Source organism: Verticillium dahliae, genomic scaffold, assembly GCF_000150675.1.
Source record: "Verticillium dahliae VdLs.17 supercont1.26 genomic scaffold, whole genome shotgun sequence".
Classification (NCBI taxonomy): domain Eukaryota; kingdom Fungi; phylum Ascomycota; class Sordariomycetes; order Glomerellales; family Plectosphaerellaceae; genus Verticillium; species Verticillium dahliae.
Window position 1 is genome coordinate 400,629 of NW_009276941.1, and position 23,906 is coordinate 424,534.

General features: G+C 55.6%; 7 protein-coding genes across 7 annotated transcripts; 3 read left to right on the forward strand and 4 right to left on the reverse strand.

Moving 5' to 3' along the window:
* Positions 1-220: 220 nt before the first annotated feature.
* VDAG_09539 (WD repeat-containing protein) lies at positions 221-1,999 on the forward strand (the record flags this gene model as incomplete). The annotated part of the gene is made up of 2 exons (XM_009658500.1): positions 221-887; positions 969-1,999. The coding sequence occupies 2 exons, from the start codon at positions 221-223 to the stop codon at positions 1,997-1,999; spliced, it is 1,698 nt and encodes a 565-aa protein (XP_009656795.1).
* A 1,685-nt stretch (positions 2,000-3,684) lies between these two features.
* Positions 3,685-8,286, forward strand: VDAG_09540 (uncharacterized protein; the record flags this gene model as incomplete). Its single annotated transcript, XM_009658501.1, has 5 exons — positions 3,685-4,522; positions 4,583-4,680; positions 4,730-5,131; positions 5,188-7,881; positions 7,936-8,286. 5 exons carry the CDS (start codon positions 3,685-3,687, stop codon positions 8,284-8,286), a joined length of 4,383 nt encoding a protein of 1,460 aa, XP_009656796.1.
* Positions 8,287-8,840: 554 nt separating this feature from the next.
* VDAG_09541 (benzoate 4-monooxygenase cytochrome P450) lies at positions 8,841-10,703 on the forward strand (the record flags this gene model as incomplete). Its single annotated transcript, XM_009658502.1, has 7 exons — positions 8,841-8,919; positions 9,101-9,547; positions 9,707-9,829; positions 9,881-10,152; positions 10,208-10,380; positions 10,429-10,565; positions 10,636-10,703. 7 exons carry the CDS (start codon positions 8,841-8,843, stop codon positions 10,701-10,703), a joined length of 1,299 nt encoding a protein of 432 aa, XP_009656797.1.
* Positions 10,704-11,026: 323 nt separating this feature from the next.
* Positions 11,027-11,869, reverse strand: VDAG_09542 (uncharacterized protein; the record flags this gene model as incomplete). The annotated part of the gene is made up of 1 exon (XM_009658503.1): positions 11,027-11,869. One exon carries the CDS (start codon positions 11,867-11,869, stop codon positions 11,027-11,029), a length of 843 nt encoding a protein of 280 aa, XP_009656798.1.
* A 1,402-nt stretch (positions 11,870-13,271) lies between these two features.
* Positions 13,272-13,954, reverse strand: VDAG_09543 (NADH:ubiquinone oxidoreductase 14kD subunit; the record flags this gene model as incomplete). Its single annotated transcript, XM_009658504.1, has 4 exons — positions 13,272-13,317; positions 13,371-13,523; positions 13,630-13,736; positions 13,904-13,954. 4 exons carry the CDS (start codon positions 13,952-13,954, stop codon positions 13,272-13,274), a joined length of 357 nt encoding a protein of 118 aa, XP_009656799.1.
* An 856-nt stretch (positions 13,955-14,810) lies between these two features.
* On the reverse strand, positions 14,811-17,267 carry VDAG_09544 (RNA polymerase II subunit A C-terminal domain phosphatase; the record flags this gene model as incomplete). Its single annotated transcript, XM_009658505.1, has 1 exon — positions 14,811-17,267. One exon carries the CDS (start codon positions 17,265-17,267, stop codon positions 14,811-14,813), a length of 2,457 nt encoding a protein of 818 aa, XP_009656800.1.
* Positions 17,268-19,721: 2,454 nt separating this feature from the next.
* Positions 19,722-23,540, reverse strand: VDAG_09545 (condensin; the record flags this gene model as incomplete). Its single annotated transcript, XM_009658506.1, has 3 exons — positions 19,722-22,289; positions 22,340-22,605; positions 22,658-23,540. The coding sequence occupies 3 exons, from the start codon at positions 23,538-23,540 to the stop codon at positions 19,722-19,724; spliced, it is 3,717 nt and encodes a 1,238-aa protein (XP_009656801.1).
* Between the last annotated feature and the right edge of the window lie 366 nt (positions 23,541-23,906).

Below are 23,906 nucleotides of genomic sequence, written 5' to 3' on the forward strand. Positions count from 1 at the left end.
CACCGCGCTTTGTCCAATTCAATTAACGCGTCTTCGTTCTTCTGGCCTGCTCGTCTGGTGCCCATCATTCATTCCCCTCGGCTGCCTAATTCGTCATTGATTCGATTAGCTTCAGAAGGAAGTATCGTATCTTCCTCTTTTGTGGCCTCTGCGACTTCTCTTTTACTGGACACTTTCTCCCCCAAACCAAATGCGCAAGTGGCTCATCCCGCAATCCAAAATGCCCGTCACCAGGAGATCGACGGGGAGAACAGAGGTGAAAGCAAAACCACAATACAAGGAGGAATCAGATTCAGAAACCGACGAGCTTACCCGAGATGAGGCGGCACCTGAACCCGAATCTCCGCCGGTGCCGGTCAAAAAAGAGGCCCCCGCTACTATGAGTGCCTTTGAGAAGCGTCGTCTCGAGAACATCGCTGCGAACCAAGCCCTGCTGAAGGACATCTCGGCGACTGCGAGCAAAATTTTACCGGCGTCCAAGCCCACACCCACCCGAGCATCCAAACCATCGAAGAGATCTAAAGATGCGCCTGTCAAGCGCGAACCAGCCATGGCCACGCGACGCAGCTCGCGTGTCGCTGGTCTTGGCCCCGACAAGGACGACGCAAAGCGTGCGTTTGAGGACACGGCACTCGAGTCACCTCTCGAGCGAGCGAAGCGCATGCGCTTCTCTGGCGACTTGAACCTCGGCGATGCCCTTGTGGAGGGGAAGAAGTGGAGCGCGAGCCTCGAGGGTCTACAGGGTCTTAAGGGGCTTTCCCGTGGTGCTCAACCTGGCCAGCGGACGTTCACAGAGGACGACATTAAGAACACGACCGACAAAGACCTGAAGGACCTGCGACTACGCATGGATGGCCTCAAGCTCTACGAGGGTTGGATGCCAAACAGTACGTTTCTTCTCGCCTGACACTGACGCATTGCATTCCTTTTTGTTCTGGCTGTAGCAACAAGCGGCTTACATCTCCTAGCTATCAAAATCACGCCTCAGCGGGTCTACTCCCTCGGTTTTCATCCTACAGAGGACAAGCCTGTTGTGTTCGCGGGCGATAAGGAAGGCGCGATCGGCGTGTTCGATGCCTCTCAGAAGGCTCCGGAACCTCCTGAAGACGAGGACGAGGAGTGGGACGAGCCTGATCCGATCATCAGTGCCTTTAAATTCCACACAAAGACAGCCTCGGCCTTTGTCTTCTCACCAGCCGACGACAACGCCGTATACACCTCTTCTTACGATTCGACGATCCGAAAACTCGATCTCGAAAAGGGCATGTCTGTGCAGGTATTTGCTCCCGATGATGTCATGGAGGACATGCCCATGTCGGCAATGGAGATGCCGACCAATGATTCGAACCTACTCTACTTTTCGACACTTCATGGCGGTTTCGGACGTCATGATATTAGGACACCCTCAGGCGAGCACGAAGTCTGGAGTTTATCCGATAATAAGATCGGCGGCTTCTCTCTGCATCCGCTTCAGCCTCACCTGGTCGCTACAGCGTCGCTCGACCGAACGATGAAGATCTGGGACCTTCGGAAGATAACCGGCAAGGGCGATCTCCAGCATCCTGCGCTGCTGGGTGAGCACGAGTCCAGGCTTTCTGTCTCCCATGCGTCGTGGAGCCCTGCCGGCCATCTCGCCACATCATCGTACGACGACACGATCAAAATCTATGACTTTACTACTGCCAGCACCTGGGCGCCGGGCCACGACATTGGCGCAGATAATATGGGGCCGGCGGTGCAGGTCAAACACAACAACCAGACCGGTCGATGGGTCACCATTCTCAAGCCCAAGTGGCAGCTGCAGCCAAGGGACGGCATCCAGAAGTTCACAATCGGAAACATGAACAGGTTCGTGGATGTCTTTGCAGCGGATGGCGAGCAAATCGCTCAGCTCGACGGCGATGGCATCACTGCAGTGCCGGCGGTGGCGCACTTTCACCCTACCCTGGACTGGGTCGCGGGAGGCAACGGCAGTGGCAAGTTGACGCTCTGGATGTGAGCGCATGAGATGTTGTATGAATATTGGTCTTGTCCTTTGGATGTTTTCAAGCGAGGGTGTTCAAGGGTTGGCTGGTATGCCGTCGTGCTTGTCCGCGGATTGGGTTGTGGCTCTATCATGTTGATGTAGGCCTGGCAAGGCAGCTGTGCACGAGCATTGCTCATCACTCAGAGCTGAATCTAAAGAACATGTCACTACATGTAATCCTGTTCCGGGCTATGGCAGGCAGGTTTGACGATGTAGAATGAAGTGCTCTAGGTAAAGGCTGCTGTTTAGAGGTCTCAATTCTGAGGTCTCCATTCTGACCGATGGTTTCGTGATGGCAATAGACGGACAAGTCAAAGTGCAAGAGTTTGCTATCAGTCTTTCTGCTCCCAGCATTGTTTTCACCTTCGTTACTCTAGCTACACTGACAGGTGGTGATGACGACGAAGACGCTTATTCGGCTTTATTATGGCTAGCATGAACCTGTCATCTTATTCATGGAAGTCCAATTTGATAGATCGCAGGGCTCGAGGGCTGATCCCTGTAGTCCGAGGTTTTCTCAGGGAAGATCAACTTGCGACTTTGAGCTGCGTTACTCGGTTGGCCTTTGGGCGGAGGCTTTCCGAGCGGCAGGGAATCCTCGGGTTGAGTGCTAAATTTGGGGCACTGCTCAACGGCCCACAAAAGGATAAGCTTATTGTGCACCGTCACCACGATAAAACCATAGCAAAAAGGAATGTTTCTTTGGCCAGCTGCCACCTACATTTGGCAGATGCGAGTATGATCTGATCAATATCATCAGGATGAAATCCGAAAGAGGAAAGCCTGCTGATAGAGTCATGGAACATCGCATGTGATAGATCGGGTGATGGTGGATAGGGAAACTGAGGGCGCCCTGTGACGGGGTCTAGTAGCACGAGGCACATTGTGGGTTCCTCTCAAGGGACGTGGTGCCCGTGTGGGGATCGGTTGTCGTCATTGGAGCCTTTGGTAGGCTTGGCCAGGCAGTCGTGCCAGATGGCCCAGGGCAGCCCACGGGCCAGTGGCTTCGATTCTAGGCTGTTATCGCTATCGCGATGGTTGATAGCGCTCGTTACAGGGGAGACAACCCCCACCAGGACGCCCAGCAAGTAACCTCACAGCCAATCATGATTCAGATAGTACCCTGACCCCCGGCCCGGCAGCGGATGGCGCCAACCCTTAGCTGACCATCCAGGCTCCTGCCCCCTCCTCCAGCTCCCAGGGTCCCAGCGTGTCCGTGTCTGGGTCCTCGACTCTCCATTGTTGCTTCAACGGGCAACTGATGCAGACCAACATCCATGACAGATCTATCATCACCAATGGAGGCGTGCAACCCTGAAATATACCGGCACCCATCCTCAGCCTAGTCAGGCAACCAACCGCCCAGTCGCCTGACCGATCGAAAGCCAACCACCGAAAGCCTACTACCCACCCATCCGCCTCCTCCGAACTTGACCGACTGATCGAGTGTCCGGACATTTCGGATCCTCTTCGACCTTTGTGCCTCGAGCTGGGCGACTCCCGAAACTACCTACTTCTGCCTGCTGTCAGCCTGCAAATCAGTTAGCTCCCTATCTTGATCCTGCCACCGCAACCTGTCTGACCCTTCCTCCGACACGCCCCCTTCTTCGGCGGATACCTCTTCACACCTCTACGGCTGCCCGCCACCAGCCGCTGTCATGGCGCCGACACATCCCTCCCTACCGCCCATTTCGACGGCCCTCCCTCCTACAACTGCCAGTCCTAACTCTGCCCAACCCACCCCTACGCCCACCGACGAGGACCCCAAGAAGCGCGTGGCCAGGAAGCTTCGAAGAAAACGTCGCAACGAAACCTACGCCATGGACCTGCCAGAAAGGCTAAAGGGCGGAAATGACAGTGAAGACGAGGAAGACCTTATGCCTGCCGGTAACACACAAAATGGACCTCCCATGTTCATGAACATGAACCAGAGTATCTTCGGTCTCATTGCTGCTGCCGGTTCGCGAGTCGACTTTCACGATCGGTTCGAGGGCCAATCGAGTGACGACGACGACGAGTCGGGCCACCAGACGACAAAGCCTGACATGCACACAGCCACGTCGCCGCGACCAGAGTCTAACCTCTCCAAAACGACCGTCATTGGCAAAGCGACTAAGGAACGCCGTCATCGTCGGTCCGGCTCGGCAGGCAACGTTATCGCCCGGTCTCTTCAGGCTCTGCCTCGCCTCGGGAAACGGAGGTCCAAGAAAGAATCGTCAAAGCTAGAGCCCCCGTCCGAAGACGCAAGCGAGTCCTCCGTGCCGCAATCCTCACAACCCGAGTCGGCTGAGGAGGACCAGGATCAGTATAAACTAGCACCCGTCATGAGCCGCATGCTCGAGGCCCGGGCGGACGTGGCTTCGCGGCCGAGTTTCGACCTCGACCGTCTGACAAGTGAGCACTCTCGCCGTGACTCGAGCGACTTGGGACCGAGCCCTTTGGCGCTGCGGTTAGCCGAGATATTCGAGTTCACCAAGCCGGAGGAGGTCATTGAGGGTATGTTGGGCCCCGTCTGCTTTGTCTTTCAGCCATTTGCAGGGAGCTAACTCGTCTTAGAATACCCATGTTGGCTCCTCCAGAGCGTACTCCTGCAAGGTTACATGTATATTACAGCCAGGCACATCTGTTTCTATGCATATCTTCCTAAGAAAGCCGTATGTCCCTCCCCTTCCTCGTTCGCCTATCAAACACTAATGGATACAGCACGAGGTTGTCAAGTCGGGCTATCTCTCCAAATCCGGAAAACGCAACCCCAAGTACAACCGCTACTGGTTCCGTATGAAGGGTGACGTTCTTACCTACTACCGCGACCCCTCCAACGTCTACTTTCCCAGCGGTCAGATCGATCTCCGCTATGGCATCTCTGCGAGCATCACCGACAAGGACAAGGCTGGCCTACACTTTTCAGTGACGACGAGCCACCGCACCTATCATTTCCGGGCTGACAGTGCGCCGAGCGCAAAGGAATGGGTTAAGAGCCTGCAGCGCGTCATCTTCCGATCCCACAATGACGGTGACAGCGTCAAGATTTCCATGCCCATCGAGAATGTTATCGACATTGAAGATAGTCAGATGTTGCAGTTTGCCGACACCTGCAAGATTCGCGTCATCGACAATGACGAAACATACGCCATTGACGAGTACTTCTTCTCATTCTTCAGCTTCGGCAGGAAGCCATCAACGTGTTGAAAATCATGTTTGAGGGTGCGTCGGCCGAGACGAAGGATCCCGCAGATTTGCCCAAGGGCGCCTCTGCGCGGACGTCGATTGCTGCAAACCGACGCAGTATAGGCCCTGATAAGATTGGCATTGCCAGACTGCCCGAAAATGTCAAGGCTACATTGTCGCCCATGTCACCGACAAGTCCTCTCGGACCAAGTCCTCGACCTAGCGCCGATGTGGCCAGGTCTAGCATGGACGCTTTCAGGGTCTTTGGTCGCAAAAGTCTTGACTTGTCGAGCGTCACTCGTGATGCCTCTCCGCGTCGCAGCTTCAGTGGCAGCCGCTCGCACAGCCGAAACCGACTCGAGGATTCACGCAACACGGTTGACAAGAACGAGTCATCCGATTCATACGTCCAGTCATCGATGGAGGATCCGAGCTTCTCTGCCATGGCGGCCTCATCTAATGAAGATGCCTCAGCTAGTCAGATACTACATCGTAGTGACGTTTTCCAGAGCCCGACCATGCGCCGCTCGGGATCGCGTACACGACATTCGTCTAAGAAGACGGTCCAAGGTACTCAATCACCTCCTGCTCTTGCAACATATTCCGGCCAACACGCTGCCACAACAGGCTCGATAGCCGATGATCCCAACAAAGGCCCCTCCCTACAGAGCATCACGAAGATGGGCGCCTATCCCCTGCAACGGGTCGGTGCCTTTGCCGAGTACCTGAACAGTTCAAGCCGCCGCATGAGCTCTATGTTGGCGACCGAATCCATGGGCTATGTTGAAAAGGTGTCTGGTATGTGGAAGGGCAACCGGAAGCACTACGATGCGCCGCCCGAAACGCGTACGGATGACGAGGATTTGTATGAGGATTCGGAGGGGAGGGTCCAGTTATCGACAGAGCGGTTCCGCGCGCACTTCGCGCTGCCTGAGACGGAGAAGCTGCAGGTGACTTACTATGGCTTCCTGTTCCAGGTGTTGCCGCTCTACGGCAAGATCTACATCAGCGACCGTTTCCTGTGTTTCCGCAGCCTCCTCCCTGGAACCCGAACCAAGCTCATTCTCCCTCTTAAGGATATCGAGAATGTCGATAAGGAGAAGGGATTCCGATTTGGATACTCTGGATTGGTTCTAGTCATCCGCGGTCATGAGGAGGTGTTTTTCGAATTCAGCCAGCGCGACGCGCGCGAGGATTGCTTCGGCCATCTCCTGAAGAGTGTCGAGCGGTCGCGCTTCCTGCATAACTCTGGCATGCTCAACCAGGAGGACAAGGAGGATGCCGAGTATGCGCTGGCTGAGAGGGAAGCCCTCAAGGAGGCTCGCCAGGACGAGTTCCAAGATCACGAGGTCAAGCTGCCCAAGCAGACATCCTGCCTCAGCGACGCTCCGACGATTCTTTTCGATGACCCCAAGGCATCTTTCCTCAACTTCAAGCCCGCACAGTCGCTCAAGGTCACCTGCCTGACTATTGGTTCGCGGGGTGACGTGCAGCCATACATTGCTTTATGCAAGGGGCTCATCGCCGAGGGCCACAGGCCGCGCATCGCAACACACGCCGAGTTCCAGCCGTGGATCGAGAGTCATGGGATCGAGTTTGCTAAGGTCGAAGGCGATCCCGGTGAACTCATGCGGCTGTGTATTGAGAATGGCACCTTCACATTTTCTTTCATTCGCGAAGCCAACTCAATGTTCCGTGGCTGGCTGGACGAACTTCTTGTATCAGCTTGGGAGGCTTGCCAGGGTTCGGACCTGCTGATTGAGAGCCCGAGTGCCATGGCGGGCATTCATGTTGCCGAAGCCCTTGGCATCCCATACTTCCGAGCCTTCACAATGCCATGGACGCGGACGCGAGCGTACCCACACGCCTTTGTGGTGCCCGAGTCGAAATTGGGCGGTGCCTACAACTACATGACGTACATCATGTTCGACAACATCTTCTGGAAGGCGACGGCAGGACAGGTCAACCGCTGGAGGAACAAGACGCTCAAGCTGCCAAACACGAACCTCGAGAAGATGCAGCCGAACAAGGTCCCGTTCTTGTACAACTTTTCGCCCTCGGTCGTGGCACCGCCGCTCGATTTTTCCGACTGGATTCGCGTTACAGGATACTGGTTCCTGGACGAAGCGACCAAGTGGGAACCGCCCAAGGAGCTGACGGACTTTATTGCTCAGGCGCGTGCCGACGATAAGAAGCTCGTCTACGTTGGATTTGGCTCCATTATTGTCAACGACACAGCCAAGATGACGCAGGAGGTCATTGATGCAGTACTCAAGGCCGATGTGCGCTGCATCCTTTCCAAGGGCTGGTCAGACCGCGTGGCAAACAGCGGCGATGCCGGCACTGATGATGCTGCTGCGGCATCTAAGCGCGAGGAGCCAGTCATGCCACCCGAGATTCACGTCATCAAGAGCGCCCCGCACGACTGGTTGTTCTCGCAGATTGACGCCGCGGCGCACCATGGCGGCAGCGGCACCACGGGCGCGAGTCTACGAGCAGGCATCCCGACAATCATTCGTCCGTTCTTTGGCGACCAGTTCTTCTTCGGTAACCGGGTTGAGGACATTGGGGTTGGTATCTGCCTGAAGAAGTGGGGGGCCACCAGCTTCGCGCGCGCTCTATGGGAGGCGACGCACAACGAGCGCATGATCATAAAGGCGCGCGTGCTGGGCGAGCAAATTCGCAAGGTACGTGTTTGATAAGCCCCGTCAAGTCAGATCAACGAGTACTAACATATACAGGAAAACGGTGTCGAGAGCGCCATTCAGTGCATTTACCGCGATATGGAGTACGCCACAAGCCTCGTCAAGCGCAAGGGCGACAAGAATCGCAAGGGAGCCCAAGGCCAGCAGGCTGACGCGAGGACGGGCTCAGACCCCGATGCAGATGCGGATGAGGAGGAAGAGGAAGAGAGTTGGACCTTTATCGGCGGTGACGAGCCGGACCCGGACGTGGTCACACAGCGACTTTCGGCAATGCATGCATCTGCCAGCGGTGGGCATGTCCCTGGCATGGGAACCCTGAGAGCCGACAGCAAGAGTCTAGGCAGCAAGGTGCTGGGCAGTAGCCCCGGGTCGCAGGTTGCTGCTTAGCAAGCCGATTCGTGGGAGCCTATGTGAGGAGGTGCGGGACGATGGTCTGGGACACGCCAGCCTGATATGGATGTTTGTTCTCACACATTTGGCTAGGCGTTTGGGTTACGAGGCTTGTTTTCAGTGACCCGATCACGACAGTCATGACGAAACTGATAGAGGTATTGCTAATAATACGATTACATGGAAACAGGCGTGGTGGCTGTGGTGTTTGCGCAGAGAATACGAACACGGATCTCAAGTCGCGGTTGGGTGCCGGGCGTGGCCGGGTCCGTTGTGACTCTAGCGCCAGCCTAAGGCACCGGCTCTTGGTGACTGAGGTTCGCGCTGCGGACACTTGTAAAGTCGCCGTACTATTACTCAAGAGGAGGTCGAGGGTTCCCCAGGCCTGTTCGAGCCGGTGCTTCTTTACCCCTTGCTGTCGTGTTCAGGCTACACACAGAAGGAGACGCAGTTGCCTCCTTGACTCTTTTGCATTTCCCCGTCAGCTGTTTGTCTCTCCTTTGATCTCCATTCAAGTGGACAGTTCCTCATGTTCCTGACCTCCCAACATCATGTCATCTCGTTCCAATGTCCCTGGTCCGTTCTGGGCTAAGATGATGGATCTCTGGATGGCAAGATTCGACCTCAAAGGTAAGCTGTCCCTGCAAGCTAACCCCTTTCCCTGCATACTGCGGGCATCTCTGCTCCTCCCCAGCCAGCATTGACGAGTGAAGAGGCAAACGAACCGCGATGATCCATTCACTACACCAGCAATACGGACCAGCGGTGCAGATCGGTCCCACCACTTTCTGCTTCGCATCACCGCGCGCAGTGGGGGATATCTATAACCACAAGCCCCGGCTCGATCGGCCTCGTGGCGACGCAATGTCTTTGGAACAGTTTGGGCGAGAGAACCTAGTCAGCACGCGGTGCGGGGACCTGCATTTTCGGCGGAGGAGGGCCGTCGCCGCGGGGTATTTCGTGCCTGTCGTGGGGGGGACTGCTGTGCAAGAGATGCTTCGCGAGCTTGTTGCTAGGTTCATGAGCAATTTGGAGACGGAGAGGACGGCAGCGGGCAGTCGTGGGGTTGATGTGTGGCCGCAGTTGCGGTGGCTGGCTGCGGATATCATGTCGAGAATCTCATTCGGTGATGCTGGTGGGTTAGACTTACTGGGAGATAAGGAGGGCCAGAGGGAGAGCATGTCGTATTATTTGAGCTCGAGCCAGATAGAGGAGGAGGCTTCTTCTTTGAGGGTTCTGATGATGGCGTGGTTCCCTCGTGAGTAGGTCCCTGCCTGCTTCGGCGCTCATTGCTCACCTCGGCAGGCATGAGCAAAGTGCTGGAGGGTATGTTCCCTTCCTGGTTCATTACAATGACGGATACCCAGAGATGGGCTCTCGAGGCCACGCCAAAGGCTTTGAAACTTGACGTCGAGAGCTCAGATGGCGAGCACATCGGTGGCGATGCAGCTCGCGAGACATCAAAAGGCAAATGGCAGCTCAGAGGCCGTGCCTGATGAGAAGTACATTGCAGGCGAAGCCCTGGATCACTGGCTGGCCGGTACGCACCATCCCGTCTTGCATCTTGCGTCCGCTAACAAATAACTTGTAGGGTCCTCCACGACCCCGGATGCGCTCTCCTGGTTGCTTTACGAGCTTTCGCGCCCCGAAAACGCCCTTCGTCAACAGCGTCTTCAGCAAGAGCTTCGTGCGGCCAGTATCACGCCGGAATCTCCGCCTCATATCCATGACCTCACCAAGCTTACCTACCTAGACTGCGTGCTCCGCGAGACCCTTCGACGGCATCCACCGACCCCTTTTTCCCTGACTCGGAAGGCTCGCAGTGGCGGCATGACAGTTGATGGGCACTTCGTCCCAGGCGGAGTCAGTGGCCTAGCTTCCAAGATGATCATGGTTCACCAAGTTGACCGACATGTAGGCACGAGTCTCGGTACAGTCAGTCAGCCTCCACATGGATCCCGACGTGTTCCATGAGCCCAATGACTGGAATCCCGAACGATGGGATATTTCGCGGGCCAGTCCGCAATTCAAAGACATGCAGAAGAGTTTCTGGCCATTCGGAAGTGGCCCAAGGATGTGCATCGGCATGCAGTGAGTCTCGGAGTCCTGAACGGGGTACCAATCTGCTAACGGGCACAGCCTTGCCTGGGCTGAGATGCGTTTGGTCGCTGCTAATGTCTATAGCACATACAAGACAAGGCTCGGAGAGCAGTACTACACGGAAAAGGCCGATGGCAGGCGAGCTTTGAGGGAGCTGGATGAAAATATTAATAGGGGTTTGCTTTCCGAAGCGCCCATTCATCCCATCATCTTTGAGAGAGTCGAGCGAATGACATGCTGTGGCAGTAGGCATTAAGCCTCGGAAGGCCGTCTTGGTCAAAGACGAGATAGAAACACAGAAGCATGTAAGATAGTCGAGGTTGTTTTGTGGCAGACACCTATTACCTGATGACTCTCATCTCCGCTCGGCAGGAAACCAAAGGTGATTCCTTACAATCACGAAGGTGTGAATACAATGAACCACCGCCATGTGATCAGATGATTGTCGACTACTTCTCCCATGGGCGAGAAGATCTCTCTCCCCCTTGCCACTGATCGATGAAGACAGCGCGAAGCATTCTGAATCAGATCGCGGCAGGGCTGGGAGACCTTTCAATCCTTGACTCTCATTACGACCAGAATCTCATCTCCATAATGCATGCATACCCCCACCCCATAGTTCATCAGCGAAGAGCCCTCAAGCGCCATGACTGAGTGCGCCGAAACGCCGCTGCCGCTTGTCCCTAGCGTAGATGACCATTGGCTTTCCGGCACCTGGACTTCGTCTGTCGATGTGGAACAGCTCGGTCGCAATGACGAGTTCGCTAAGCTTGGTGAAGCCGTACGTTCGCGGATCAAAGTCGGGATGCTGCTTCGTGATGAGACCGCCAACTTTGGCTAGGTTGGCCCAGCCTTCCTCGTCTGAAGCTGCCTCGATGGCCATGCGCAACTGCTTTGCCAGTTGAGCCTCGTTCCTCAAGGACGGCACTGCTTGTGAGGATCGCTGGGCCAGAAATGCATTGCTGGTGCTCGCCTTGGCTGTCGGCACTGTAGCTACCACTGGCAATGACGGCTGCACGGCCACGAGCTGCTCGTCATTGTAGAGAATGTTCTCAAAGTGAGTAAACTTGTCGCACGCTGCGACGAATGGCTTGGGTGTCTTGCGCTCGCCGAAGCCATACACGACCAGGCCCGACTCGCGGATGCGGGCCGCCAAACGGGTGAAATCGCTGTCACTCGATGCCAAGCAGAAGCCGTCGAAGCGATTCGTGTACAGCAGGTCCATGGCGTCGATGATCATGGCCGAGTCGGTCGCGTTTTTGCCCGACGTGTACGCGAATTGCTGGACGGGCTGGATCGACTGCGTGAGCAGCTGCTCCTTCCAGCTTCGGAGACTGTTGCCAGTCCAGTCGCCGTAGGCTCGTCGGGCGAACGCCGTGCCGAACTTGGCAACTTCGGCGAGAAGAGGTGCCGCCATGGCCGGGGAGACATTGTCGGCATCAATAAGGACCGCGAGTTTGACAGTCGTCTCAACGGCCATGCTGTGGGCTCTAGAGCTTGGACGCGACAGGTGATGATGTTAATTGATTGTGCTGATGTGTTGGTCGTTTGTTTGACTGCTGACGACAATCCGAGCTGTTAATTAGGTCATGTGTTAGGCGCCCGTCAAGCGGATCCCAACAGCACACAGCGGTAGAATGCTTGGTCCATCAGTGAGACGCGCGCATGTGGAACCTGATTGGAAAGTCCCTGAATGAGTGTCAGGCGTGCTGATATGAATTTGCAACATGTTTTTTTTTTAGTTTCGCTCCAAGTTTCAGGGTGCTGCCGCCCTCACCAATTGAGGCAATTAAGGCATACTACTCTGGATGGGGGGACTTCGTGAACACGAAGCTAGGGCGGGTCGCATGTCGCATGTCGCATGCCTCGCCTGGCTCAGAACTGGCTTGGTGTTACTCATAGTGCTTCTTATCGAGCGCCGCAAGCTTATCATTATAGTTGAGGCTCGTCGTCAGGGTTCCATGCGGTCGACAATTCAGCGGAAATCGCTGTAAAGCTCGGGACACGATGAAGAGCCCTGAAGCCTGACGCGCGAGATCATTGACGTCTGTCGCCCAAGTCGCCAATACTGTTGGTATATTTGTTCGTGCGAAGTCAGCATACCTAGCATCTAACATCAAGACGAGTATTTAGGCACGAGAGAACTAATGAAAGGGGGTAGCAGTTGGCTCTAGCATTCCTGTCGTTTGGTTGTCGTTCGTCTGGTGACAATGTCCTGGTCGAATAGTCTGATGGATGCTGTTCATATCTGTGAGAACGGATCCTTTGTGTATGTGTTGGTCGTTAGAAGTACTCGCCCTTGCCGTGACATCCTCATTGAGAAGCAGAGGCCGAATCCCCGGCCGTCCTCCATAACGCAAATAGAAATCGAGCCTGTCACAGCTTAAAACCACGTCGTCGCACCTATCATGACCGTCGTGCCTCGTTTTCCGTCGCTTCATTTTCAAGGAAATAGCTTCGGCCTCGCCCACCGCATGCCATACGTTGTTCTTGCCAGGGTCGTGGCCGAGAATAGTATCCAGTGTTGTTTCGAAGCGCCAATTGATTGTTTCCAGTTCGGTGCCTTTCCCATCCATTGCTAGTAATTTGTGGCTTTTTTAGGCTCGTCTTCGTTCAAATATAGTCGACCATCGTCATCTGTTGTCAGCTTCTCGATATCCGGCATCCCCAAGGCGACGTGAAGACGCCCCACGAACAAACAACCCCGTAGTTTGAACGATGTCCATTCTCCGTACTACCATATGTACACGGCTCGCTGCGTATTCCAACACAGTGAAGCACAGTCTCTGATCTTGTCGCCCCTTCTTCAACGGCTTCGTGCCCGGTATGGCTCTTCTTCTTCCCTGTTCCCCCAAGTCTCCTGTCCCGACCCGGCCTCCCGCCTATTTCGTCTTCTCCGGCGCAACAGCGAACGTAGGTCGGACAAACCTGCGCCTCGTTAGCAAACGGCCCTCTACAGCAAGCCGTCCAGTCAGTCCTACCTGTCCGTGTGGTACACACGCGTGTTCTCGCCCAGCAGCTCCTTCTCGCGCGCCTGGTCGGCGTACCATCGGCGGATCTGGTCGCGGTCCTCCTCGGCCTGGAGGAGAGGAATGAGGTGGATGCGCGCCCACATCTTCTCACGGGCGAGCTCGCTGGCACGGTGGTCAGTTCTTTGTTCGAGGGAGGATTGGTCAACGGCTCCAAGCTACGCAGCCGAAGCAAGACGAGGCAAAGCGGGAGGGGGGAACGAGGACGTACTTGGCCTCGCGGATGCCCTTGATCAGTTTGTACCAGCCGTAGCCCATGACGGCGCCCATTCCGAGAAGGAGGATTCCAGGGCGGAAGCCGCGGGCGGGGAGGTTGCGCTAGGAGAAGCGTTAGCCGGCGTTGCTCGGGGAGAAGTCTGTATGGGCGCCTGGGGCCTGATGCGGAGTCTCGTTGAAGTTTATCGGTGCTGAAGAGGCATTGATGCACTGTATTGAGCCCAATTGGCCTGGCTGTCGGCCACGATGGGATCGATCGGTAAACCCACCTTGTATTGAACGGCATTATAGCCGCCCACGGGCGGCATGTCCTGGGGCATGATGGCGATATGTCGCTGTCGCGCGTTTCTCGGGATTCGGTCGGTCTTCGGGGGCCAAGGTCGCCACGTTCGAAGCAGCGCAGTCGGAGCAGGCAATTGGCGTGGAGGGGAGGTCGTGATATGATTGTAGTAGTGGTCGATGATGGAGGTTGAGCTTGCTCTGAGGTTGTTTTCGGGATTACATAAGGGAGATGCTGATTGGATGTACACGGTGGCGGGTCCACAACTGGTGTTCACCTCCCTCACCGAGCTTGCGAGGCTCGCTGGCTCACCGACCTGGACTCAACGAGACTGGCTCCCGGCTTTCCGCAATTAGGATCATCCTCAGAGGTAGCTAGATGAAGCGACTTCGGGGCAAGCGAGTATGCAAGCGCATAAGAATTTAATCATTGTCTTGGGAACTGCTAGAAGGTCACTCCCATCCCACGCCAACATGGCGCTCTGTTGAGCGACCCAAAAGCACGTACTTGACAGATCCTTGAATAATGCATCGAGAAGAAACATCATTGTGCACAAACTCACATGTTCATGATCCCACCATCCTCACTCACATCACAGAACAAGAAAGTCATATGAGCAATACGCATACCATGTGGTACTTCAATCATACATCTACACTTGCACGCTTCCAACACCAAATCAACAAGTATCAACGCTCCCCGGAAGCCAAGCCCAGTCAAACGCCTGCGCCGCGCCGTGTGTGCCCCCTTTGCCATGCCTGCCTGCAACGCGAGATGGGGTATAAAAAAGAAACTGATACCATTGTCCAATCGCACTTGCACCAGCGCGTGGCCGCGTGCCTCGTGTCGTGTTTCGCCTCGCCTCCTTCCCCTCAACAGACGGCCAACGGCGTCCTCTAGCCAGCGGCAGCGGCCAGTTCCTTCTCCATCTCGGCTTCCATGGCTGCCTCGAGGTCGAGGTCATCGGTGTCGGCCTGGCTCGCGGCCTGACTGGCTCCATTGGTGTATGCAAGATTGTCCTCGTCGCCTGTGACCTGCGGTGTAGGCAAGCTGCTAGACTCGGCCGTCTCTTCTCCGGTACCGCTGCCGCCTGAAGTGCGGACGGCACTGAGCTTGGAGGCGCCGCGGTCTTTTGCGACTCGCTGGCGCTTCGCGAGGGCGGAGCCATCCTCCGACTCGTCTTCGGTGTCCTCGGCTTTCCGTTTGGTGCCCGAATGCGAGGTAGACTCAGCGTCCGAGCTGTCGCCATCTTCGTCGTCAGCGCGGGACTCCCCGTCCGTCCCCTCAGAGTCGCTGTCGCCGGCCATAAACTCATTGAGCTCATCGTCGACGCTTCCCCAGTTGAAGCCTTCGAGTGTCTCAATGGGACTCATGGGGCCGTTGTCATCGGGTGCAAAGTCTTCTTCGCCGTCGTCCGAGTCGTCCTCCAAAATCTGCTCTTCGCCGTCCAAGCCCAGCAATCGCAGCGTCGGCCGGCCGTCTTCAGATGCTGTGTCCTCAGCCGTCCCGTTGTGCCTACGCTGGTGTGGCTCAACGTCGACGAGATATGGTGCCTCATCGACGTGCTTCCACTGGCTCAAACAGTCAGACAGCCAATTTTGGTTGACAATCTTGATACTGGAGATGCGCGACGCCTGCTTGACCTTCTGCGTCCCGGTTCGCGCCGCTGCCACGACGAGGTGAGTAACTCTCCTAGACACCTTCGTCTGGATCTCGGCGCCATAACTCATAGCCTGGAGGCCAATCTCAGACTGAGTGACGTCGATGCCGAGCGGCACCAAGCCAGACAGCACAATCACGGTATCCTGCAGCACCTTGGCCTTGAGGTCGTCGAGTACCTCTCCGACGTCGGGCACCATGGACAAGTCGACGCCGTCATCGTATGACGCTTTGCGGGGCTTGTCGTGGGATGGTGCTTGCCTCGGGGGCGACTCCCTCCGAGAAGCACGGCGCGCGTCGTATATCTCGAAGAAATCGCCGTGGAGACGCGTCAAGTGCGACTGCAAGAACTGGAGCTCCTCGTCGTCATCACGGAGAACCTGACCACGGTGAATGGGTTCATTGTCCTCTTCAGGTGCTGCCTTTTCCTTCTCTTCCTTTTCCTTATCAAGAACTTCTTGCATGTGCGCGAGAGGGCGATCCGTGATCTGATGCTCCAGCGAACGCTCTTGCTCTTCCGTCTGTTCGGCCTGAAGCTTTTTGTCGTTGCCGCTCGACATGCTGACGAGCTCGTCGAGCGCAGATGGTTTGGCTGGCGTATGGGGTTGGGCTTGTTCGGGTGTGACGTTGGGTGACGCGTTGGCGGCCGTTTTACCGTTGGGCACGTCGGCGGGTGCGGGAAGAATATCCCTCCGCTTAGGGAGGAAACTCGAGTTGATGTCGCCGATGCCCTTGAAGAAGTCATAGGGTACCACTTTGATGAGGTTGGGGCGGTTGCGCGGCCAGACGTCGGCGCGGTCGTCAATGATGACAACCATATTCGTGCTGACGGGGAAAAGGCGCTGAAGGCTCTTCGATGTGATGCTGCCGTTCTCGTCACGGCTGATGACGCGGTTGCCGAAGAGCTTCTGCTGGGGGTCAACAATCTTGGCAATATTGAGAGCGTAAGCGCGCGTGCCCATGGTGTAGACATGCAGCTCGTATAGCTCTGCCACCTTCTCGAGAAACTCCCTGAGCCCTGGGCGCATCTTGATATAGTACCAGCATCCCTGTGTGACACCGCGGGGGCCTTCGTCGTTTAGTTGGAACTTCTCCACGTCTTTGACAGCGTCGTAATTCGGGTTTTCGGGGTCGTTCATCCACTCGCCCACAGTGGGTTCAATGCAGGCATGAATGATGGTCTGATCGAGATCGACGACAAGACTCAGCTTGCGCTGACGTAGGAGACGTCTTTGGGCATCATGTTCGGCACGAGCGGCCATATCGTTGCTAACCATGAGTCCAGTCTGGTCGTGGGTCATGTTGACCGTAGCGCGGTCCGTGTCGATCTGGTCGCTGGCCCAGTTGACCTCCGTCATGTCCTGACCGCAGACGGCGCAGAGGCCGTGGAATTGGATGGCATGGTCGCAAGGCTCTTCGACCTCCATGCAGGGCATATCGCGAACTATAACGTCGCCCTCACGGAGACGCCATCTCTCAAAGTTGCCATCGACCGGGCTGGCCCATTCGCTGATGGCGGTTTGTTCTTCCTGGTGGAGGTTGTCGGAGAACTGGTCGCCGACTTCCTTCATGAACTTGAAAGAATATTCTAGGACGGGCTCCTGTTTTTTTATGGTGTCGCCTTTGGATTTGAGAAGCTTCGTGATAGTAATGGGATAGCGCAGGCGCGCGCCGAGAGACAGGAGTTTGCCCATTCTGGCGTGCGTTAGAAGCAGAAGCGCGTAAAAGAAAAGAGAAGGGTAGCTGCGTGCAAGGAGAAGCTGAGTCGGCGTACTCAAGAGGCACCTCTAATATTGGTTAAGATGGTTGATGATGTAGCCTCCAATCCCATGGCACCGAGGCGCGTCGTGACGAGGGTGGGGTGCCGCAGTTGGAGCAAGGCAAGACGCGGTCGTCAGGTCGTGCTAGCTGATTGCGTAGCCGAATCAGTGATGGATCGGTGTTTAAAAGATTTCAAGCTTGTATAGAGACGCCGCCCAGCAGTGGTAAGTTGTAATGGATGGCCCTTCGTAGGTAGCCACTCGTCGAAGAGCTGGTGATGATGTCTCGGTCTGGGTCTGGACCGTCGAAGCTTTCGGGGGGGTTTAAATGTGACGGCGGAAGGGCGGGAGACGGCGGGATGGATTACGGTGGGGAGCTCAGTTGACGCTTGGGGTGCTCTCGCTCTAACAGTGTTCGTCTGCTGAGCCACACTGACGCCACAGCTGCAAACGGAGACGGGTGGCGGTGATACAATGTTCCGTACGGTCTTTTGACGGCGCGGGTAGGTGGGGGCTCTGGTGGAGACTAGGTATATGGATGGATGGGGGGTACAAAAGGAAATTGGGAGCAGGAAGAGAAAATCGGGGGACTGAGGCGAGCTTAAGTTCCCAAGACGCGTCAAAGAAAATTTCCGATATGCGCGGGTCCGTTCTATGCTCTTTGTGCCACGCGATTTTGCTGTCTTTGATGGGGAAGAATGTCGGCTGGTGGCGTGTGGATGTGGGATGATGTAGTCAAAGTCGGGGTTGAAGCACGACAAGCAGAGGCAGCAGCAATTGGCGGCCGGACCCGGTTTACAATTGTCATTGGGGGGGTGGGAAGCCCGGCCTTTTGTACCTGGCAGTGTCAGTGCCTGCTCCTTGCAGGCTGCGGCATTGGAGCTGACGTCCAGCGCTGCTTGCCAGTGGGCAGTTTTAGTTGGTGGTGCGTGGATTTGGGGCCTTGGGGTTCAAGCTGGTGGGGCGCATGATGCGGATGCAGGCGGGGGCTCGGGGCCTCTCGGCTACGGTCCCTGGCAGATGCCTGGCAGCTGGGGCGATCACTCCAGTGGATCCATTACCACATGTTTGTTGCGCGACTGGTACCATGGGCCACCATGAATATGACTGCATGGCCGCATCATGCGTAGCTTCAAAGCTGCACGTGTAGTGACACGACAGAAACACTGGAGATCGGCCGCAGCTCGGTCTAGTGGTTTATTGATTCGCAGATACCTAGCCATTTATACCATCTATACCTTAACTCGTTGAAGGTGGATGTCGCCATCGCAAGTCAGTCACAGACGACTGCTTTAGTACCTGCCCTCACAAAGGGGCAGTAGACCTTCGCAGAAGTACAGTCTAGTTACATGAAAGACTTGGGGTTGTTTTTTGAAATTAGTACGAAATGTACAAACATTTCCTTCCACGGACTGGACACAGTGTCTAGGAGCCAGAGCAGGCTTGTGTTAGTAAAGAATGCCTAGAGTCTCCATTTCCAGGAGGAAATGAGCATCATCAAATGGTACATGTGTAATGGAATAAGAGTTGCTTCAGGATGATGTTGCATGTAATCGCTTAAAGTAAAAATGTGAGTGCTGCTACTATTGAAGTTGTTTGTGATTCCTTTTACTCGAAGCTCAAACATTTATTTTAAGCAAACTAAATGAATACCTTTAACGATAAATATTTTCCACACTACAAAAATCGAGTATCGCCATGAAAATCTGTGCAAATCCATTATTCAGATCAAGAGAAACTCAGTAAACCACTTTTCAGCATTTCATTTCTAACGTTGAGGCCGGTAACACCCCCAGCCATACTCAGAGAGGAGCTCGCCTGCTTATTTTAATGTGCAATCCAGCATCACATCGAGAGCGAACGAGACGCCACTTACAAGCTTCTGGCCAGCAATCCGCCTTCGACTGACTTTTGTCAAATATCTACAGGAAACAGACAAGTATGCCGAAGACTGAGTCGAGGGGCGGTCTACTCGCCCGTCCGCCGGCTGGTTGCCTGGCTGTTGGCCTCACGCGTTGGCGTCATCTGACCCATCCATTCGAGTGTGCACGTCGCCTCACGCGATGGCCAGCCACATCAACACATCCACCACGGCTCAGCACTCAGGGAGTCATCGTCGAGTCACATCTGCCAGATCGTCAATGTTGAGTCACAATTAATACGATGAGACACACAGCCAGTGCCGATTGATCAAGGAACTGGTACAGCCTCAGGCAGCAGCATGCGTACAAGCAGGTAGAATGATGTAGCACCGACATGCTGGACAGGCAGAAAAAAGTCCATGAAACAAAAAAGTCATCATCATCATTACATCCATCGTACGAGGTATCCTAAGCCAGACCAGCCACCCATCCGCAACGCTAACTAATCTTACAGAGACCAGGCATCTCACGCTACCTGCACGAGCTTGAAGCCCTCGCCCACAACCCTTGCGATCTCCTCGTTCTTGTGCGGCAGCAAGCCCAGCGCGAATGCGACATCGTTCCACTGCCTCTCCGTTTCGCAGCGCGCCAGACGCGCCGCCAGCTTGTCGGCCAGCTGTCGTGCGTGCTTGTCCTTCTCGACGAACCCGAGCAGGAAACGCACAATGCGACGGAAACTTTCCTCGCCGAGGCCCTTCTCGGCTGAAAGCAGGCTAAACATATCGACAAAGTGGTTGTAAACGGCATTGTCCTTGGTGCTGAGCTCGGTGAAGAACATGCGCGCCAGGTCGGCGATGCGTCTGTCCTCGTCTTCGAGACACTTTGCCATTTCGCCGAGCTGACCCTTGACCTTGACCTGCCCTGCCAAGATGAGGAAGGTAAGAGTCATGAGACACGTACGCTTGACGGACTGGTCGCTGTCGGCAAGACGACGGTAAAGGAAGTCGGTGTTTTCGTCGATCAGGTGGTTGAAGCACACAGCCATGTCACCGAGCGCGATCACAGCGTTGGACCGGACCGTTGCGTCTGTGGACCGCTCCATGATGGTAATGAGGAGAGGGAGGTTCGCCTCGCAATACTCGGAGCTGACGCACATCAGCTTGGCCAGACACAGCGTAGCCGCCGCCTGGAGACCCTTGTCTGCGTATGTCGTGTTGTTGGCGCAAATTTCAGAAACCAAGGGGCCAAACTGCGCCAGCAGAGCATTCGAGCCAAAGAGGAGCTCCCGCTCGCGAATATGCGCCATGGCTTCTGTAAAATCATCTTCCGTTGTTCCGCCGATGAGGTCCAGATCATCTGGCTCTTCTGTCTTGTCTTTCTTGGCGGCCGGGTCGGCCTTCGCAGTCTTATCCTTCTCAAGATCCTGCTTCCGACGCTTGAAATCAAGTTCGCAGAGTTCGAGATGCACAATTTGCTTGATGGCAACATGGCCAACAATGAATAGAAGTTGTGAGAGGCCGATGGCAGCATCCCGCTTCTTCGGCTGCTGCGCAAATACAGTTTGATTTCCGTCAGCATCGACCCCTTGGGTCATCGTTTGCGTCTCGTCGCGCGAGCTCGGACGTGATTGTGGTGAGAACACCTGCCTTGTTTTCCTCCGAATGATGTCGGAACACAGAATGTCAGGGTGCTTCGAGATGGAGTAAATGGCGTTGATAGCTTGCTCTGTCATGCCGTACCATTCTTTGCTCTCGGACGGAACCTCAGTGATAGCTGCGAGCTTCCCCAAGACGGCGTGGTCATTCGGCAGGCGAGAGAACGTGATGAGTGAGTCTTTGGCCTGGCGCCCTGTCGGATTGATCCTGCGCAGCGCGATGCAAGTAAACTTGGCAAGCTGAAGGTCTGCCCTTCCGTGTGCACCCAAACCGGTACGAAGCATGGTTTCCATTTCGCCAACGACGATTTCTGGGTTGGCTGTAGCCAGCATGCCCAGCACAATGATGGCACCACGGCGTTGGGTCCGCGAAATCTCTCGCTTCTGAACACCATAGACTTGCCACAGTTTCGCAATGACAAAGTCGGGAATGAGACCACCCTTCATCATGGTAGCCAGCAGCTGCTCGAGAGAAGTGAGCTCGGCAGGCGAAGCGCCAAATGTCAGACTGATCATGTTGCGCGCAATGTAGTTGGCGGCGTCGTTGGGACTGAATGACTCAGGAGCTTCGAAGAAGAGCCTCTTGTAACAGTCAATCAGATGAGTCTGCACACCCTTGCCTTCGTCGCTGTTGCCTTTGGTCCAGATGAGACGCAGCATCCTGCGGATGCCCACCTTGTTCTGCTCAATGTTGTAGGCGTCGCCGACCTCAAAGTAATCCATAGCCTCGATAACCTCGCTCTTGTTCCTGGAGCCGAGGAGCTGGCAGATGGTTCCGGTGGCCTCGTGAAGGACGTCAATGAACTTGAGAGCTTCGCTATAGTATCTCTTGGTCAGGCCAAGCTTTTCAATAGCCTCCGATGTGGCAGCCTCCTCGCGTGCCTTCTGTACGGCAGCAAACCTCTCTTCATCCGTCATTGTGGGAGCGGGCTTCTTCTGCGGCGACTCTGGCACCTGCGTGGCGTCGTCCAGGAGCTCAGGGTCGACAGTCGTGTTCGCGTTCTCACCGAGACCAGGCGCCCCCTCGGGCGGCTGCAGCGCATTCAGCTCCTCGTCAACCTTGTCAAGACGTGCCTGCCACTCCTTGCGAGACAGCTGTGCGCCGTGCATGACAGTGAAAGGGTGTGTCTTGATCAGCGCGCCGAGCAACTTGATGGCATTACGCCTGACGTTGCTGCTCTTGTCCTCAAGGCTGCGGCAGGCTAGCTCGGCGGCCTTTTGCCTTCGCTTAGGGAACTTTTGCTCGAGGTCGCAGATCTTGACGTACACCTGGATGGCGCGGCATCGGCAGTAGGGGTTGATGTCGAGGAAACGCTCCTCTAGGACATCAAAGAACGCATTGAGCTGTGACTTGTGGTTCTCGCCACGTTCCTCCTGACGGCTGAGATGCGCGACCATGTTGCCACAAACCTCAATGAGGGAGCAACGCAGGGTATAGGACTGGGCACTTTGTTAGTCGAGCTCACATGTTTGAGTAGAAACTGTCATACCTCGCTATCGAGCTGCTTAGCCAGCATTGTCATCTGCTTGATCACCAGTCGCGGCGCCAACTCCGAGAGCTTGACGATGAATTGGGATACGGATTTGGGGCCCTTCGTGTCGTTGCTGTTGAACTCCTTGTTACTGAGTTCGCGCAAAATCTCGTCGGCCAGCTGAGGGTAGTCGTATGTCTCGGCAAGGATATGCAGGAACTCAGCCATGGGCTCTGAAAGGTGCTCGAAGTAGGTCAGGTTTTGCACAATGTTGATTTGCGCGGCTGTTCAATGTCAGATTTCCAGTTTGGATCGGAATGCCATGAGCTCGCATACCATATCCATGACCGTGGTGCTTGACGGCCATGCAGAGGACCTTGAAGGCGTGCATGCGAATGGACGTGCTCTTGACGCGCTGCTCGCTCTCAAGTACGAGATAGACTGGCCTCGTCAGAAGGCCAATGAAAGTGTCGCGCTCTGAGGTCGTCAAGAAGATCTTCGACAGCTTAAGCTTGAGCACCTTGCACATAGTGTCAAGAGCAGCCTGCAGCTGTGCCGAAGAGTCCCACACGGCCTCCTGGCCCTTGGGCGCATTCTTCTTGGGCTTGCCACGGCCGCGCGCGACGGGCTGAGCGGATGACTTCTCGGCGGCCTTTGTCTCGACGGCGGCAACGGTCCACTGCAGCAAGAAGCCGTAGACCTCGAGCAGGTGCTTGTGGTGGGCGAGGGTCTCCTGGTCGTCGGGAGACTCGAGGTCGTGAAGTATCGCGTCAGCCTCGGCGGCGAGGCCGGACATGACGAGATCGAAGAGTTTGCTCAATGCATGAGTCGGGAGGTAAGAGGTATATCTGGAAAGATTGAATAGCTCAGAAACTGTATCATTCGAAGGGGGCCGGCCGGCGGCGGAGGAAGAAGCGGAAGAGGAAGGGGGTTCAGAAGAGGAGGGAAAGACAGATTGACCGGGGGAGATGGGTGCACACTTTAGGAGGAACTGCAGCGAGTCCATGTACGAGGCGCGCGTGATGGCCTCGGGGTTCTCGGCGACAGCATCGACAATGGGGTTGAGGACAGGGTCGATGACCGCATTCGTCAGCGCGTCCGGCTCATTTTCGCAGTCAAAGAGGGCCCCGTCAGCCTCTGGCGTTGGGATCGAGGCCGGGTCGCTCATGTAGTGTTTCAGAGCCTCGTTAATATCGAAGGTAATGGACTCCATGGCCATGGTTGGTGGTGAAGTGTGCCCCTGGGGCGGGGGGGAAAGAGGGGGGGAAAAGAGAACAAGATGGTGTCGCAAAGAAAAGGCGCGGGGTGGGTGGTAGGTCGATGAAGAAGAGAAAGGAATGAAGAAGCGAAGGACGGCGACTAGGCCAGCTTTGCGTGCTCGTTCTAGATGGCTTGGTTAGTTGTGGGATGGAGGAGGCCGGCCTTTCTTACCAGATGAGGTTCCGAGGATTGTTGTGGTTGCACATCAGCGGCAGGCGGTGATGCGGCAGTGGATGCGCCTGGCAACGGCTGTTTTTGTTTTCTTCGACGCGCCCCCCGCATTGGCTGCTTCGCGCGCGCTCACTAATAGACACCATTGGAAAGC